The 19,643-nt window shown below is 39.1% G+C and overlaps 1 protein-coding gene across 1 annotated transcript in view; it reads left to right on the top strand.

Annotated features, from left to right (window-relative positions):
- ARHGAP42 (Rho GTPase activating protein 42) overlaps positions 1-19,643 on the top strand; it is a 157,344-nt gene that overhangs the window by 29,360 nt on the left and 108,341 nt on the right. Inside the window, exon 2 of the mRNA XM_074144890.1 lies at positions 8,119-8,214. Within this exon, the coding sequence (XP_074000991.1) occupies positions 8,119-8,214 (96 nt within the window). The remainder of the gene's footprint in view (positions 1-8,118; positions 8,215-19,643) is intronic.

Raw genomic sequence — 19,643 nt, 5'->3', positions numbered from 1 at the left:
TCCCCTGTGGTCTTTTCTTGTGGCTTCTTTAGAGGGCATTATGGCAAGTGGCCAGCATTAGCTCCATCTGCCACTGCATTTAGCCTCTCCTCTGTGCCAGCTTGCCCTGTGTTTTGCCAAATTAAATTCTTCTGCAGAAGTTGGAAAAAATGTGATCAGTCATAAGAGGAGAGGAGTTCTTTTTTTTTTTCCCTATGACAATCAGAATTTGATCCTCAAATTAATTCAGCTGAGAAATAAAGAGTAACAACTGTGTGTGTATGTAAATAATTTCATCAAAAAGACTTCTAAAAACAGAAGTGCCATGGGCAATATTCCATGCAATGGTATTGGCTATGACCCATGCGTGGTAGGAAAGACTCTGGTATTAAAAGCCACTTGAAACTGAAGATGGCAGAAGGTGCATCAGCTGCTTTGCGGATTTTTGTGTATGTTTGAAAGGCATGTTAATGTGCATTTTAAATTGCTTTCTAACTATAGGTGATATGGGTGTGCCCTTGAGTTGTGGTGGTGATGTTTTATTAAGCTGGGGTTACCTGTTCTGGCAGTGAAACCCAGAATTCTTTTTACGTCAAGTTGAGGAAATTAATTGCAGTACTGAGATATGTGCCAACATCCCCATGCTCAGCATTGCTGCTTTGGGCTAATTTGTAAGTCCTTTACAGGTCCCCTTGTTTGTGCTGACCTGCTATCATATATATCATGAAATTGCAAGGTTTTCTGTTTGTGACAGTTACCTATAACCGTTGATTTTCATTTATTTTTCATCTGAAAGCAGTAGTGAGTGATCAAGAGTGGAAAGAGGCGAAAATTGTGAAGAAAATGCATTTTGGTGCCGTCTTCTGAATTAAGACCAACAACTGCAAAGCTGGGATTTTTAATGAGAAAGCCCTTAAGGCAGGAAGAAATTTGAAATATAGTGGTGATATATGCAGTCTTGTATGATCACTTCTTTTAAGTGCTTAATCATTCATATTGCCTAAATATAATTGTACTGCCAGCTGCTGTGTTTACAGTCTATGATGTGGAAAAAGATGTCCCACTGTGACATGTTCTAGTTACAATCAAATTGACTGTAGCAAACACAGAAGCTGTTGAAGTTCAGTGCTTCTCAGTGGGGTGTTCTTGTTCCTCCAGCTTATTTCTGGCTGTTGATATAGCTTGCCTCCGTGAAGCCCGTTTCATGTAAAATAACAAAACCAAGGCAGTTCCTGGTTCATCTTCACGGTAAAGAAGCGTGTCAAGAAGTATTTAAAGAGACGCATATCTCATGGGTATTTTTCTGGATAAAATAGGGTTTTGTGGATTTGTATTTGTAATACTGAAAGCCCTTTTTTCACTTGTATGAATTTTTAAATGTTTCCTTGCTTCTGTCATTTGGTGCAGTGAGAATGCTGTGAATTATGCTCGAAGCTGCTGTTTCACTGCAATAACATCTCCATTATAAATCTCCTTTTTCAAGTGTTTAGATAACTTAGCCAGAAAAGCCGTTTATAAAAACAATTAAAAAACCAGCATCCCACAACAGTGACACATTTTCAGGTACTGAGGAATAAAAGTTAATGAACTAGATAAAATGTTCGCTGCATTTTAGCATGACGTTTTATCAAGCACTTGACAATATTGTTCAGTGTCTGTTACGTTTCGTTCACATATTACAGCTCCTTAAGGCTCAGTTTTGTTGAGCAGCTTGGGTTTTAATAAACCTATGTGTCAGTGCCTGACCAAATGAGATAGCTCATCAGGCGTGGCACCGCAATGCATCGAGTCGTATCTGGTGGAGGAATCAAACTGCCCAAAGGTTTGAAACACTGTTGGTGACTGTACGTGGTCTCCTTTCTAGTCTTCAACTGTCCTGAAATTCAGCTGACTGAAGAATTGCCTCTAATATCCTGCCAGCTCAGCCATGGCCCCTTTGCTTCTCCTGCCTTTGAAGCCATACGGTAATAACTAGCTCTGTGTCAGATCACCAGATATGTTGCTGTTGCTATTTTAGCCAGAGCGTCTGTTGTTTGAAGTCCTGTTTACTGCATTCCAGCTGGCGCTCAGGAGTTCATTTAGGCATGTTTAATCTTCTCACTGGGTTTCAACTGCTGTTTTTCTTTATTAACCCAGTGAATGATACCAAGCTTTTCCAGGATGATTGACACCAGTCAGGAAGAGCGTTGGTTATCGGAACTCCATTTGCTAATGAAGTCATCTTTGCAAGTAAACAAGTGGAAAGACTTTGACTTCGATGTATTTTCTGAGAGCAGTTTCTTACAGGCTGTTACTAGGGTAGGGATATGGGTCCTCTGCAAGTGCATAAGGTTTCTGTTTTTCAAGCATGTTTGACTCCTGTTAAAAGCTTGGGCTTTCTTCTGTTCTTCCAGCCATCAGACTGGAAAAACAAACAACAACCTTCCCACCCCAGCCAAAAAAATTCTTTGTGCTTACCACCTTGTAGAAATCTTGTGAAGTTTCCTTATCTGTAGAATTTGATCCTTGCTGGGAAGGGCTGTACCAAAACTAATATACTCATTCTTGTGTCCTTGAGGTAATAGCATCCAATGTTTCATCACTTTGTTGCAATGTATTGTTCTCTCCACTTCCTCAAGGGTCTATATAAGAATTTATTTTATGATGTATTTAGCAAATCTAGGACAAGAAAGTTGAAGAACAACTCTAGTAATACAAAGGGACTGCATCATAGTTTTAGCATCCTATATCCAGCATGTAAGGCCCTATCTAAACCCTAAAATAAGTTACTGTATTACAACTTACTACATATTATCAAGAGTGTTGATTCCCAGGAGGATAGGGAAGCTCTACAGAGAGACCTAGATAGATTGGAGCATTGGGCCAAAATCAATGGTATGAGTTTCAACAAGGGCAAGTGCCAGGTTCTGCACTTGGGCCACAACAACCCCGTGCATTGCTACAGGCTTGGGGAAGTGTGGCTGGAAAGCTGCCTGGAAGAAAGAGACCTGGGTGTTCTAATTGACAAGCGGCTGAATATGAGCCGGCAGTGTGCCCAGGTGGCCAAGAAAGCCAACGGCATCCTGGCTTGTATTAGAAATAGCGTGACCAGCAGAAGTAGGGAGGTGATTGTGCCCCTGTACTCAGCACTGGTGAGGCCACACCTCCAGTATTGCGTCCAGTTTTGGGCACCTCAATACAAGACAGATATCGAGGTGCTGGAGCGAGTGCAGAGGAGGGCAACGAAGCTGGTGAAGGGCCTGGAAAACAAATCATATGAAGAGCAGTTGAAGGAGCTGGGACTGTTTAGTATGAGGAAGAGGAGGCTGAGGAGAGACCTCATCACTCTCTAAACTACTTGAAAGGACACTGTAGGGAGGTTGGTGCTGGTCTCTTCGCACAGGTAATTAATGACAGAATGAGAGGGAATGGCTTCAAGCTCCAGCAGGGTAGGTTTAGACTGAACATTAGGAAAGAATTTTTCACGGAAAGAGTGGTCGGGCATTGGAAAAGGCTGCCCAGGGAGGTGGTTGAGTCACCATCCCTGGATGTGTTTAAGAGACGTTTAGATGTGGTGTTGGGGGATATGGTATAGGGGAGAACTTTGTAGAGTAGGGTAGATGGTTGGACTCGATGATCCCAAGGGTCTCTTCCAACCTGGATGATTCTATGATTCTATGAACTCAAATTAAATCCTTGGTTTTGGCAATTTGAAACAAAATGAATCTTAAATAAACCTGACTTCAAGGATAATGCAGATTTTTTTTTCCATACTTTTACTCAGGAAACATGTGTTAGGCAGATTTATAAAAAATATGAAACTTTAGGAAGAAGTACAGGAGAGTAACATGTTTCCCGATTCCTCTGTGACTTTCCTGAATGAATGCTGACTTTTACTATTCTTTCCCTGGCATTATGATACTGACGGTTGATGTTATATGTATCCCTATTTGATACTGGTGTTACCTTACTTTCTTGTGGTTAAGCTGCAATTATCCTTTTATTGTTTCCGGTCACATTGTAGTAAGCTTCATTTAGTACTTCCTCTGTCAGAGTTCCACAAAAAAAATCTTGCTGGCCAGTTGACTTGCTTCAATCCTTACTAAAGCAAGCAATTCTGTCTCAGTTACCTCCTTCCACTGACTGTAAGTAGCGTGTCGATGGCTAACTTTGACTATATGCTTTACTGCAAAACTGAACTGAATCCTCCTTTGGAAGTGGGGAAAACAGGAATCAAAAAGTACAGGTGAGTCCTGTTGGAAAATAAATGTTAACAGAATTGTTGGTTAGAAATCCATCTCTCTGGCAACTAAGGGATAACAGAGTGTGTTTTCACTTTTGCCCTGCCACCCAGAGAGGTCACTCTATTTGAGTGCTTGCAGAGGAGCAGGGGCAATAACATCTATGTTATCACTGAGACTTTTGTGCAGCTGTCATTCCCTGGATAATAGACACGGACTGTCAGTCTGTAAAGCTGATAAGGTTTTTAGAGCATCTTAGAAGGTCAGTTGACTCTGCTCCAAAATTTTCTTTCCTGGGCTAAGTGAAATATCCTAATTTATGTGGACCTCATGAACAGGGACATGATTATGAAGATGTACATGTGAGAAGCTGAGTAAGAGCAACTCTTGCAATGCCACATAGCTTGCAGATGATAAAAAGGTGATTTGTTTGGTTGGTGATTTACTTTCCTATGTCTAGAAGGAGCAGGATGTATTGAGGTCTCTCAGTGACATTAAGACTCTGGAATATACAGTGATAAATGACATCATGTAAAGCTGGACAAGGTCTCTGCTCCATCTCTCTGCTCTTTTCGGTTTTTTGTCCAGACAAGATTAAAGTGGTAGTGATATCATTTGTCTCTTTTTGATTGAAGAGGCAGTTGCTCTTAAATTTGATTCAGTTTTGAATCTTCGTATCTCTTAAAGGAGGCCTACTTATTGCACAACTGGTCCTTTCTGTGACCAGGTGAATTTTGTAATCAAGTAAAGTGATGATGCTTCTAAAAATGAAGTTGATAAATATAACTAATTGCATGGTCCATTGCAATGGTCCATTGGTAATTGGTGGTTCCACTGTGATGTTGAGCTTTGAGTTCTTAGAGAGTAACTCCTATTATAGCCTCTAGGAAGCTGTCCAAGTAAGCTGCAATTTTCTGTAGGATAATATTTTTTATATTTTCAGGTAAAATTAACTTTGTACAGAACCTGTACATTAGTGTACCAGAAACGTTTGACCTTTGGACTTCATTTTATTCCTTGCTATACTGAACAGCTTTAACCTTAATATAGTATCTTTTAATAGTTTCAAGGTATTAGAATAGGTCTCTCATAGAATCAGGAATCTCCAAATGGTACCATTCTGGATGATTTTATCAAGTTATCCAATGAGCTCCGTAATTCTTACTACATTTTTAATACCCACTATTTCCGAGTTAGGTTAAACATGCCTCCTTCAGGTTCAAAATGTATGAGCACTAACACTGATTCGCTGACACAGTGAAAGAGAGATCGGCATCTATGTGTGACTAATCCAGGATATAAAATGGAGACTCCACCTTGGATATTTTTATCATTTGTTTTCCTTTCCCTTGACATTTGTTCCACTGAGCCCTGTACGTGGGGAAGAGTGATAGGGGAGAGTCCATGCTCCCTATTTCCTTTCATGTTCACAGAGATGCTGGTCATTGTGGGCAGCTATTTGATTATCCAGAGGAAATAAGTCTACATTCCTGTTAATGACAGTTAATTTTTACATTTCAGTGTACTTTCAATATAGAATCTATTTCATTCTATCACATTAAGGCCATATTATTCCTTCTGGCATCCATTGGTATGCAGCAATTTTATAAAAGGGTTTAAGATTCAGTGTAGTAACTTGGTGGAAAAAACAACAGTAAAATTGTGTTTCTTCCCTTTAAACTCAAAGCATCCTGCTGCACACAAATTAAAGTTTAGGTCTTTGTAAGACCTGTAGAACAATAGTTACTTAGATATCAAAGACGCTGTATTTGCATAAAATGGAATACTTTAGCTTATAATGATGTATTTTATTTTCATCTATACAAACAGTAGGAAACACTTTGTGTTTAGCATCTAATTTGTTAATACATTTATTAATATAATCTTCATGTACAGCACAGTAGGAAATATTCAGTAAGGATGCAGTAATTCTGGGGAGCACTCTTTCCTGTTTTCTGTGCTTTTTATCAAGAAGATACAGAATTTGTTTACTCAGTTCTTTACACGATAGTTATTTATCAGATAAACGTATGGGATTCCGTACTACTACAAGAAAAAAATCTGTTCATGTCTTTATTGTCTAAAGACTGCTGGTTCTCTTGTTGGACTGATGTACTCTATAGCTGCATGTGAAAATACAAAAGCAGCAGGTACTGAGTAAATCCAGGGGTAAGGCAAAATCCTGGTAGGGATTCTGTTGCTTGATAGTGGTTACCTTTAATTACAAAAAAATTAAAAAAACAAATTAGTAATCTTACTGTGTGGATTCTTATTTGGAGGTGTTTAAAGATTTTCTACCATCTTTAATTTTGGATAGTGGAATGGTTCTTACTTGAGATAGTTGAAATTTCACAGAATCACAGAATATTTTTGGTTGGATGGGACCTTTGAGATCATAGAGTCCAACCAAAAAAACCAAAACAAACAAACAAAAAAAAACCCCCAAAAAAACCCACACCCCCAAAAAATCCCAGAACACCAACACCAAAACCAAACCAAAGCAAACGCCCACAATCACACCCCACCCACAAACAGACACAACCCAACAATCTCGGGCACTAGAGCATGCCCTGAAGTGCCATGTCTACACGTTTCCTAAATACCTCCAGGGAATGATGCTTTTTTCTCTTTTTGAGAGTGTATGTGTCTTGATTTAGGACATCAAGCCATTTTTTGTATTTATAGGCTAGGTTTTATTCCTGCCAGGAAAAAGTTTAGCCTTCAAATTTTGTGGCCAGCATTTTGTAAATCAGTATTTATGGCTTTACGATAACAGAGGGTTAAGGAAATCAGAGAATTACAAAATGGCTGAAGTTGGAAGGGACCCCTGGAGGTCACCTGGTCCAACCCCTCTGCTCAGGCAGGGCCACTTAGAGCCAGTTGCCCAGGACCATGTCCAGATGGCTTTTGAACATCCCCCAGGATAGACACAGATACATGACGCATTTGAAACAGAATTTCTGACTTGGCTTTTGTTCATAACTTATCCTTACTGTGACTTTTGATTAGATTTAGCAGATATCAGAATCTTAATTGCCAATTTTCCTAGTTTCAAAATGGATACCATAGAAATGTACCCTAGGACATAGAGAATTGTTGCTGGTTTTCTGGGCTTACCCGGACAGGTAGTATTTTTACATCTTGACCGAATTCATTTGTTATCACATTCATTTCTGCATTTGCCATTAGTATCCTTAAAAAACAAAAGAACAGATTTATGTGGTTACATTGATATTATGTATTTACATTTTCTTTGTTGTTTTGTGGGGTTTTTGGTTTTTTTTTTGGTTGAAATCTGTACAATTCCAATGAAACTTTATGCCATGAAATTTGGATTGCTTTGATCTTCTTTGGTCCGAAGGTCCACTCTGTGTAATTCAGTGAAACTACTGAATAATCTATAATCTATTGACAGCCTCATTGATTGGCAGGCACTTGTGGTTTATTTTTTTCCCCTCTAATTTTACATAACACTGTATAATATTTTAATGTATTATAATAGTTAGAATGTAATTCTTTTGATAATGTTTATGAAAGAAACTGCCATGAGCTTTCTTTTAATCTGCAAACTATTCTTGCAGTATTTTAAATGTGGTCTACTCTAAATATGCAATTAACCACTAGAGATTAGCTTCTTATAAGAAATTCTTATTTTTCAAGAAGTATAACAGTTCTTCAGTTGTCAATATAATACGTATATTAATGTTTGAAACCTGGCATCAGCGTGTTTTGTAGGTTTCTGGGATATCTCAGGTACTTTGATTTTGAAGTGGTGATGGTGATTTTTGAATGAAGTTACCATCCAAAAAAGATACCAGAGAGGAAACTTAGTAAACAGAAAAAAAGAAACCTTGCTCCAATGAAGTTGTAGTGGAGTAATTCTGATTTTCTTTTTTTTTTTCTTTTTCTTGAATTTTAGATTTATCTATGGCAGTGCAAAAATTTTCACAGTCTTTACAAGATTTCCAGTTTGAGTGTATTGGAGATGCTGAAACTGATGATGAAATTAATATTGGTAAGTACGTTCTGTGTTCTGCTTGCTGTAACGTTTTATATTTTTTCTTACATATTTCATATGCTATCACAAATACAGTGGGTAGTTCACAATTGGATTTTTTTTTAATGGAGCATGTAACAAAAATACAAAAATTTCAATAAGTAAAAATCATGCAAGATTAATGTCTTCATGACATAGCTTGGTTCATTGTAAAGGAAAGTATTCAGCAATATTTTGTCAACTGAGTTAACTGTGAATCTTCTAAATTCTGCTGCTATTTTTAATTTGCAGCCAGTTTTTGTTGGGATACTGAAAGGCATACAAGTTTCCTATGAAATAACATAGGTCTGCAAAAACCACTTAAGTGCCTAGTAAGACGCAGGAAGTACTTAAGGGTCTAAAAACAGGAATATGTTCTTTACAACTTCTGCATTCCTAAGTATATAGTTGTCTGAACTTTTGCCAGTAAAACTTACTAGCTGCTTAATGTTCTTCCTCTGCTCACACCCAGAACTTGGTCATTCGCAGACCTGAACAGCTCAGTTTGTCTTGAACATAAGTCTCTTTAATATCATCAAAATACTCTTCTCTCAACAGACGAATCCTGTAAACACTTCCAGGATTCAGAAATTCAGCTACTCTTTACTGCAAGGCATTGCCACAGTTGCAGTGATGCTTTTGTGCAGTAGTGCAGCATCTGGAGTGCTCTAGCTCCCATTGGTGAGAAATTTGGGATTATAATCTGCCTTCAGAATCGCTAAATTCAGTGTCATGAGTTCTACACACCATGTGCCCCCCGCTGCCACGTCCCTTCCAAGACATCTGAGAGGAAGGAAGATGGTTGTTAAAGAATAGTTGCTTCTAAAAATAAATGATTTGGCAGTACAAAAGGGAACATAGGACTTGTATTTTTTAAAAGATATCTGTGTAACGCAGAGGAAACTTAGATTTAGGCTTTTCCAAGTGTATCTCTCATTATAACCTATTAACAAGTCTCCTCTCCCTTCAATAGTTGCCTTTTCCTGGCTGATTTACTAATAGCTGGACAAAAGGTCTGACCTGCTTGCTTTCACTGGGAAGGTTTGCCTTGTCCTCACCCTGCAACACTCTGATGGTTAGGAGATGAGACTGTCATCAAAGGTGGCTGGTATTTGGTCACTGTCTTCCGCTAACCTTTGGCAGAGAGACGGGAGGGGAGGTTTAATTTTACTGACATATAAAAGTGGGAGAGTGAAACCACTGAATTGCTTCTACTCACATAAAAATCTACGTACATTCCTCAGGGGTATCAAGCTTGGGAAGAGACAAAAAAAAATGAATCGTGTATGCACTCTTTGGCATTCTACATATTATTTCTTGGCTGCTAAAGTTAGCTTGTACATATTTTATGCTTTTAAACTAAATCTACAGTATCTCAGTCTTTAGATAGGTCAATAACTTTTTTAAGGACATCAGGTTTAGCATTTAAAACGAGGTGAGTGAGGACAAAGAACTTTCATTTTACTTGTAACCTAAATGTAGCAAAGAAAAGACATTTTATTGTTTGGACATTAAACAGGCGTTTAAAACTATTTAGGAAAAAAACAGAGTTCATGAAGCTTGACAGCTGATTTATTTCACTTGGAGCTTCAAAGAAGGGATTTCTAGCTTCTAAAGCACCCATTGCCTGATGGATTGTCATGTACATCAAAGCAGCTTATAAGAGTAAAAGGTAAACTGACAGGAATCAAATTCAAGTCTTACAGTGCTTGAATGATACCGTGTGCTTTTATAGGGTAAGGCTCAATTTTTGATCTCCCTAGAGCAGTGACCTAGAATTTATCCATATCTTTAACATGCCCCAACAAGGTAGATGTTTGCTTATCATCAAAGACAGCTTGTATAGATGAATCCTGCTTTCTGTGCTTCCTCCTGCCTTCACCTCCTTTTTTTTAAGAATATCTATGACTGTGCAGGCCACTGGGAAGTTTTACCTCAGTCTGCAGTGATACTCTGTCTTGATAAGTTTTGTAAAAATCCACCATATACATAGGGACTTAATACAGGGACTACAACCTGAAGATTTTAAAATACTTCCCTGTTTCAAGTTTAGCACTGGAAATACACCCTAATCCAACTTAATGCTGGAAATTCACCCTCTGAATAAGGCTTCTTTTGTTAGGATGTGATTATTTCTGGGGAAAAAAAAAAAGTAAGTTTCAGCTATTTTCAAAATTGAAATATAAGTGATTTTTTATTGGTTTTGGTTTTTTTTTTTTTTTCCCTTACCAGTGATAAGTATTTGGAACTGTGTTGATAGCTTCATGAAGTTTTTTTTTTTTTTTTGAGGCAATACTACAGTTGAAGGTCTCCATTCAGTAACTAAGCGCAACAGAAATTTTGTTTTCCTTTTTTGCCAACCTGAGCTCCAATAACAGCATTCAGTTTTATTTGCATTTCCCATAACCTGTGCCTTTTTAGATGCTCTCTTTATACAAGTCATCTATTCCAACAAGCCTGTTACACAAAATACACGAGAAGTAGTTTTAGTTAGACTCCGTGACACACTCAGTATAAACAGATTTTATGACCGTGTTCTTCCTATTTATTTTAACCCGTCTATTATTTAATCCAGTGATTTATTTTATTTTTTATTTTCTTTTAATTACTATCCTTGATTTCTAATTTTTATGATTTGTTACTTTTTAATTACATATCTTTGATTTTTCCATGGAAGTGTTCTTCTTTGACAAAAAATTTATGTGTCTCTTTGTGGCTGTATAATGCATTTTAGGTAAAGTTTCCATGTTGTTGCAAGTTACCCAGATTTATCTACATAGCCACTTTCAGATATAACCTGCCCAGTTTGGAGTCAGACATTTTGTGCATGGGCTGTCAGCTATTCCTTGGGTGGCTTTCTTGAATAAGCAGACTGGCTTGTTCCTCAAATCATCTACAATGTTGGTTTTTTTTTAAACTGTGAAGATCAAAGGATTCATGCTACAAAAAGACTTTTTCAGATATTTGCCAGCAAATCGTGTTTGGGTAATAGTGCTCCCCAGCTTTACTAGCTTTTCTCATTAAAAAATAAACAACAAGCAACAATTGCCAGTGTTGTCTCTCCCCCTGTTTTGAAGTGCACGTGGCAGCATGTGATCTGCAGCACCACGAGGGCCGTAATATGTGATAGGACCATAGTAACTGGTAGCTGAACATGGATATTAGCTTCCATTGCATGTGACTTAGCCAAGCTGTAATTTTTTGTGCAAAAGTTATGCAGAAAGTAGCATCTTTAAAGCAAAAATAACACATTGACTGACAGTGAGTCATTAATATAGGGAACTGCTGGAGAGGGTACAGCAGAGGACTACAAAGATGATTAGGGGCCTGGAGCATCTCTCTTATGAGGAAAGGCTGAGAGACTTGGGTCTCTTTAGTCTGGAGAAGACTGAGGGGGGGATCTGATCAATGCCTGTAAATACATAAAGGGTATGGGGCCCAGTCTCTTTTCAGTGGTGCCCAGTGACAGGACAAGAGGTAACAGGCACAAACTTGAGCATAAGAAGTTCCACCTAAACATGAGGAGGAACTTCTTTACTTTGAGGGTGGCAGAGCACTGGAACAGGCTGCCCAGAGAGGTGGTGGAGTCTCCGTCTCTGGAGATGTTCAAAACCTGCCTGGACACAGTCCTGTGCAACCTGCTCTAGGTGGACCTGCTTTGGCAGGGGGGTTGGACTAGATGATCTCCAGAGGTCCATTCCAACCCCGTATAATTCTGTGGGTTTGAAATACTAAAAAGGCATAGTGATGAGGGTTTGATGTAATTTACCCTTACTCTAAGGAAAGGTTGCTTCCCCATCTTACTGACAACTGTGCTTTCCTCATTCTGAAATGGCCGAGACTTGACAAAATTTTGCTGTTCACTCTTTTAGATATATCACCCTGTGCACGGTTAGTCTCAGCCCCCTCTGCAATTAATATTTTGCACCAAGATTAAATAGTTTAAATTGACAGTGAACGAATGTAAAGGAGGTCACTCATTTGTCACACCCAGTGAGAGTTTTGTGCAAAATAAATGCATGACTTTTACATGTTTCAAACCTTGTAGGTAACATAGAATGTTACACAGACGGGATGGGTGCAAAACCTATGTTTTAATGAACAAGTGTCTTTTTACTCAGTATACACTGTGCAGGCATAAATTTTGGAAGAAGGTGGTTTGCCCAGCTTCTCCTTTCCTAGTATTACCCAGCTTGTGTCACCTGGTTCCTTCTCCAGGAGTCTCCCTGCTTTTATCCTCTTTTCTTCTGTTTGTGTTACCTGGATTGTGGCTGATACAGATGCAAATAATAAATTATTATTTAACTCATTGGAATTCTGTCTTGTTTCTTTAACAAGTTCTTTTCTCTTTTTGTATCATGGCTAATTTTAAATCAGTGAGATTTAATGTCAGCAGTGTAAGATCATGCTCTTCAGAATTGAAAGAAACCAAGACAAATAAATACATTGTGATATTCTGGCATTCTACTTCAGTCTCTGGTTTTTATTAGTGTGCGCTATTTAGGAAAAAGCACTGAAAGGCATGTGTATCTCTGTCACTGCTGGTTTTGATATTTTTTTATTTTTTTTTCCCTGAAGAGAATTACATTATGGCAGATGTTTCAGGTAGCATCAGATGCTTGATTTAGGATTATGATGTTCTATAAAATCATTATTAATTGAGGCAGAAGTCATAGTTCAGAAGTTCTAAAATGTGGCATCTTTCCTTGTGGGAACTGAATTCTCCTCTTGCTGCTAGCACTTGTGGCTCATATGATCTTTGCTGACTCACACCTCAAGTCATTCATGGGATGATTAAAATTGCTAGCAACTAACCATTGACAGAACTGTTAACTCATACCAGGCAATTTGTTGTATACAGCAGTTAGTTTCAAACTGAACTTCGAAAAATCAACTAAAATGTACTGGGGAGAAGAAAAAAAAAAAAAAAAGAAAACAAGATTAAAAAAAAAACCAACCTTTAACAGTAGTTGTTTGTTAGAGTCCACTGGTATGTTCTTAAGGCTTTCTTGTTTGACTTGAGTAATGATGCCAGAAGCTCAGTCGTCCTTTTGGCTTGTACTGGGCATCCGCTTGCACAATGCTTTTGAGATAGCAGCTGCTCTGTCCTCTTGGAGAGCCTGTCAGAGGACAAGCAGCAAATAGATCTGTCTTGGGAAATTTGTGTATAAAACTAGACAAATGAGAGAAAAGATCAGAAAATTTCCTTCCCCCCACCTCTTACAATGATGTAAAAGGAAAATTTGCATTAAGAGATGCCAAATTCCATTTTTTTTTTAATGGTACAAACTGGGCATACAAGGCTGTATTAAAATGGGGGGGGGGGGGGGGGGGGGGAGAAAAAAGAGAATTTATAGGAGCTCTATGCCTGCCTACGGTGTGTGGAGGCAAATCTTTACAAATCAATCTGTGGCCATTGCAGTCTCCAGACTGTGAGACTCTCTTTTGGAGCCCCTCAGAGGCTAATCGGGAACCTCAGAAGGTAGCTGTCGGGTTAGTCACGATTTCAAGCCACTATATCTCTATTGTTTGTGGTGTGCAATGGCTTCTTGAATTTGCCTGGTTGTTTCAGAATTATGTCTTAAATGCCATTGAGCCACCTACAGTCTGAATCACTTGGATATCTTACAGGTCATCTCTTTAATCACTTGAGGTTAGCTTTGATGTGCAAGAAATTTCTTTTTAGGATTAATGTTCTACCTATTTTGCATTGAATTCCCATTCATAACCAGGTTTCTGAATGGAATTACCAAATACCAAATAAGTCTAAAATGATTTCCAGCTGCTCAGGTGTACTATTGCCTTATCCAAACCAAGGAAGGAGGAGAATCTTGCCACCACCTTGAGGGTCGAGTTCATGGGTGGATTTTTTTTAGCACAGGCATCATCCCAGTAACTTTCTTAGTGCTTGAGTTTGTTGACCTTGTGGAACATACTAGAGGCAAGTCTATTTACAAAGGGCGGGTTTTTTCAGGTTGGTGGAGAAGGGTGGAGTCTTAAATTAGCACAGAAAGCTATTTGTGACTGAGAATGAATTTGCATAGAAAGTTTGTATGCTGTTTTTCCACGGTAATTACCTGTCTGGATTTGCCAGCTCTTTTTCCTCCAGTTGGAGGAATGAATTTTGAGATTAACTTCTTAGGTGACCTTCAAAGCAACTTTGCATAAGCTACTTGTAAGATCTAAATCATGGAACAGAGTTCTTTGGTACTCCTATTGGACTATTTTTATCTACACAAGTTAAACAGTAACAAATTATGGGAGGAACACAGCACAATCAGGGTGTGAAATGCCTGAAATATTTTGTTTAAAATCTGTTAAATCTGTCCCTGCCATTATTTTTTTTTTTATCCCTGTTGCATATTTAAACAAATGCCACCTGCTTCCGGAATGCTATTGTTTCTTGACTCCGCAAGAAATGAGTGATTTTATGCTAGTGCTGGGATCCCATAGAGACATCAAAACAGCATCTGCACCAGAAAGAGAAGGTTGGCATTCTGTTGGTCCAGCCCAGAGCTCTTGTCCTTGCTGTGGAAGGTCAAATGAGTCTGACAAAGCAGGAAATAAAATAATGTTGCAGCAGGCCTTTATCTGTGCCGGAGGAAAAGGTTAAGTTAGATCAACAACACAAGCCTTGTTTTTTCTTCTCCAAGATACATATCAAAAGGTTGTTAGGAAAATTTGCGTGCTCCATTCCCTGGTACCTTAAGATGCATATTCAAATGAAAAAAATTTTATTGGGGTGGCAGATGCAGTCACTGACCTTCCCGTCTGTACTACCCTTCTTCTGTGGCAGGAGTAGCTGGATGTGAAGTAGGGGATCTCCTGAATCACTGTGGTTTACATCCTGGTGTGCTAAAGGAGTCTAACATTCATGCTAGTTCTTTTTAATATATTGGGCTGCAAACTGTGGTGTCTCAGACTGCCACTTGCCTTGGAGCTCATGCTCTTTACAGAAAGAAGTTGAGGTAGGTGATGGACAGCAGTAGCTTTGGTAGTACTGGTGTGCTCTGCTGAGGAGATTAAATGAGTCGACATTTGATCTGAGCAGCTGAGTAGACAAGTCTGTGCCACTCACGGAAGTCTCTGTTTAGTTTGGAAGAGACTGAGGGGAGACCTCATTGCCCTCTACAACTACCTGAAAGGAGGTTGTAGAGAAGTGGGTGTTGGCCTCTTCTCCCAAGTGAATAATGACAGAGGAAATGGTCTAAAATTGCGGCAGGGGAGGTTTAGATTAGATATTAGGAAGAATTACCTTACTGGTAATTTATTTAAAGAATTTATTTATTTAATTTAGGTATTTTATTTAAAGAATTTTTAATTCTTTACTGGAAGAATTTACTTTACTGGTTCCCGGTCAGGCACTGGAACAGCCTGCCCAGGGAGGTGGTTGAGTCACTATTCCTGGAGGTATTTAAGAAACGTGTAGATGTGTACTTCAGGGCATGCTCTAGTGGCTGAGATTGTAGGGGGTTTTTGTGTGTATATGGTTGGACTTGGTGATCTCAGAGGTCCTTTCCAACCATGATGATTCTGTGATTCTGTTGTGTCCCTCATTAATAGTTTGATCTTCTGGACTCTTGTTGCTGCATTCTACTGTATTGTCTTCATTCCATGCCTTCAACATACCTCTTCTTCCGTCTTTCATCACTTTGTTATTTCTAGGGTTGGATATCCCAGTGGAAGTATGAATGCCTGTGGGGAGCCAGTCTGAGGACTAGAGAATTGCCTTACAGAGTTGTTTTCAAAATAACTGGTTTGTACTGTTGCAGTGTATAATACACTTTTAGTAAACAGGCGTAACCCTTCAGAGTTGTCAAGTTAGTATACGTCTTGAGCAATAGGCACTAATTTTCAAAAACAGGTAGTGGTTTGATCAACTCAGCTTGAGATACTCATCTTCAGGTTTGAGCAAATAGGATGAAGGATTTGGTCTTTCTGAAATCAAAATCCTTAGTAGAGTTTGGAGTTTTAAGCACAGTCCTTGGTGACCATCCCTTTTGTAGGCCTAAATTCAGCAAAGGAATTATGGCAAACCTAACATTTGTTGAAGTATTTGATTATATTTTTCCTAATTATGGTGTTTCATCATTTCAGTAACAAATGCACTAAACTTTACAAATGAGAAAAATAGTATTAATGATTCTCAGCTGCATTCTGAATATATTGCTTTTCCTTTTACTTCCCCTGTTTCAGCACCCACAAAGAGCCACACACAAATAAAGTTTGTACAGCTGGAAAGATTGAAATACCAGGTTTTTTTCCCTCCATTTAAAGTATGGATGTGCCTCTGAAGAATCAGAGATCTGGCATGTAGTCGTAATTACTTCTAACTCCTTTGTTTATGGAATGCTAGGATTTAATATTACTTTTGCAGCTTAATATGTTGTGTGTTGCCCAGTGGTTATTTCCCACATCGTGTTGTTACTCAGCTGTTAAAAAACCTTGAAAATGAAGTAGCAATTATTTTCTTAGAATGAAAGATTTGTATTCATAGTCAATTTATATCATGAGTCTTTCTACTGGGACTTGGGGTGGGAGAGGCACAAAGGAAAGCAGGAGAGGATTGAAAGATTTTCTGATTTAACCAAAATCTACCTTTGATCTTGTCTATTTCCGAATATTCCATGGTTTTAAAAGCTGTTCTTCCTCTGACAGGCTGTGGGTATCAGTCAACTCTGGAGATGTCTGGTCTTTTCAAGTCAAAGATGAATAGTTAATTTAGTTAAGGTAAAGATTAATTGGATTAAATGGACATTTACAGTATAGGAAGTTATGCTGTTAGTTTCATTGTGGGCCAATTCAAACTGCTTGTTTCAAAGTAGGTCTCCAGAAGCACTTTAGGATCACTTCATACCTGTTGAACAGAAGATAGATAATGTATTGTTCCTCACGCCCTGCTGAGCATGTGGCTTCATCAGGTGCAAATAGAGGCTTTGAGATGGTCATGACCTGGAATTATCTGGGAGATCTATTCAGTCCCATGTTCCTAACAAAATGGAAGAAATTGCTTAAGTGACTTAAAATGTTTCTGCTGTCACTTCAGGATGTGACATTTTGGGAGAGGTGCTATGGGCTGATAGAGTCTAGATTGGGCTTTTTCTACCACAGCTCTGCTAGTGTTGTATTGACTAATTGTTGTGATGAAGAATTCATGCTGCAGAAGATACAGAATCGTAGAATCTTCTAGGTTGGAAGGGACCTTCAAGATCATCTAGTCCAACCATCAATTTAACTCTGACAAAAAAAAAAAAACAAACCATCACTAAACCATGTCCCCCAGCACCATGTCAACCGGTCTTTTGAATACGTCCAGGGATGGTGCCTCAACCACTTCCCTGGGCAGCCCATTCCAATGCTTGATAACCCTTTCAGTGTAAAAATTCTTCCTAATATCCAACCTGAACCTCCCCTGGCGCAACTTGAGGCTGTTTCCTCTAGTCCTGTTGCCTGTGACTTGGGAGAAGAGACCGACCCCCGCCTCTCTATACCCTCCTTTCAGATAGTTGTAGAGAGCAATAAGGTCTCCCCTCAGCCTCCTCTTCTCTAGGCTGAACAACCCCAGCTCCCTCAGCCTCTCCTCATAAGGCTTGTTCTCCAGACCCCTCACCAGCTTTGTTGCCCTTCTCTGGACCCGCTCCAGCACCTCAATGTCTTTTTTGTGGTAAGGGGCCCAAAACCAGACACAGTACTCGAGGTGGGGCCTCACCAGTGCCGAGTACAGCTGGACGATCGCCTCTCAAGTCCTACTCACCACGCTGTTCCTGATACAGCCCAGGATGCTGCTGGCCTTCTTGGCCACCTGGGCACACTGCTGGCTCATGTTCAGCCGACAGTCGACCAACACCCCCAGGTCCTTTTCTGCCAGGCAGCTCCAGCCACTCTGCCCCAAGCCTGTAGCGCTGCATGGGGTTGTTGTGACCCAAGTGCAGGACCCAGCACTTGGCCTTATTGAACCTCATCCCGTTGGTCTCAGCCCATCCAGCCAGCCTGTCTAGATCCCTCTGCAAAGCCTTTCTACCATCCAGCAGGTCGACACTCCCACCCAACTTGGTGTCGTCTGTGAACTTACTTGAATTATATATTTTCAAAATATTTGCTGCTTTTATAAGCGGAGTAGAACACTAACACAGGGTAGATACATTGCAGCTGTTTTTTAATGAAGTGTTAAAAGTGTGATGGTGGTTTTTGAGTAATTGTTTGGTGCAGGGTTGTTTTTGTTTTTGTTGTTACTAACATACTGTGGGGATAGACAACCATTATAAACTTTAAAAATCTTTCGGGACTGTAGGAAATATTTTGCCCTTTTTGATCCATCTAGAATTTTCTACTTGTATTTGCTTTGTGAGGTTCTGCATGAGTAGGACATGGCAATTTACTGATATTAAGTCAAGTCATTGAATTTATTTAAATTGGGTAACATTGTATGTCTTCAGGTTATCTCTTCAAGTATTGTGCTTGACAAGTGCTGACAGTGGATTTGGGAATTCTAGATAACCTGACCACTGTGAGTCTTCTTAGTTTGTACACGAACACGTAGAGCTTTTTTTTGTAACTTTGTTGAAAAGAAGTGGAGTGGAAAGTGTAAATGTCTTGGCTCAAAGAATTGTTTTAACTTTTGTACAAGGCTTGTATTTGTTTGCTTAAATATTTGTGACAAAACAGTTACTTATTACAGCAAACAATTCTTGAGTACCATGCTGTTTGACTGGAGTTAGATAGTTATGCTAACAAAGGTTTGTTTCAATAAAATTCTGTAATGGGAAAAGGATTTTTACTTCTAATAGTGACCCTGCAGTTTATGCTTTACATATGTTTAGAAAAAGAAAACCTTCATAAAATACCTTGCTATATTTTGCTCATTAAGTTTTGCAAGATGAAATTATTTCTGAGTTAAAATCCCAGTTGCCTAATACGGTATGTACGTATTATACTGTACTTGCAAACACATCTTGCAAACCTTTGGGCTTTGATTAAGCTTAGATCTTGATTTGTTGCCTTGTATGGTTCACATATTAGTCTACACTTTGGGGCACACGTGTATTGTGCCCAGACAGGAGGTTCCATTGTTATTGCGGAACTTGCTGGCCTCTTCGGCTGGTTTGTCTTCTTGCCCATATAGTGTGACAAAACCCAGAAGACTGGTCAGGGGAAATGCTTGTGCCTGTTCTATGGCCAGCTGTGGAAGGGCTTTTCAACATCTGTTCTTGGGGAACACTCCCTAAAAAACATATAAGGATTGAATGCCATGAACTAGGGGAGGTCAAGCGGGGAGGCGGTTACTGAATCTGTGGTAGTTTCACTTCTGATTTTGTTGTCATGGGGAATTTGGACCATTTGTTACCTGAACCGTCTCTCTGCAAAGGGCCAATATGCTCCAAATTATGATGTAGAGGACCAAATGCCAT

Source organism: Numenius arquata, chromosome 1 (assembly GCF_964106895.1).
Source record: "Numenius arquata chromosome 1, bNumArq3.hap1.1, whole genome shotgun sequence".
Classification (NCBI taxonomy): Eukaryota; Metazoa; Chordata; class Aves; order Charadriiformes; family Scolopacidae; genus Numenius; species Numenius arquata.
Note: the sequence above shows the minus strand (reverse complement) of the source record. Positions and strands in the feature narration are given on the sequence as shown.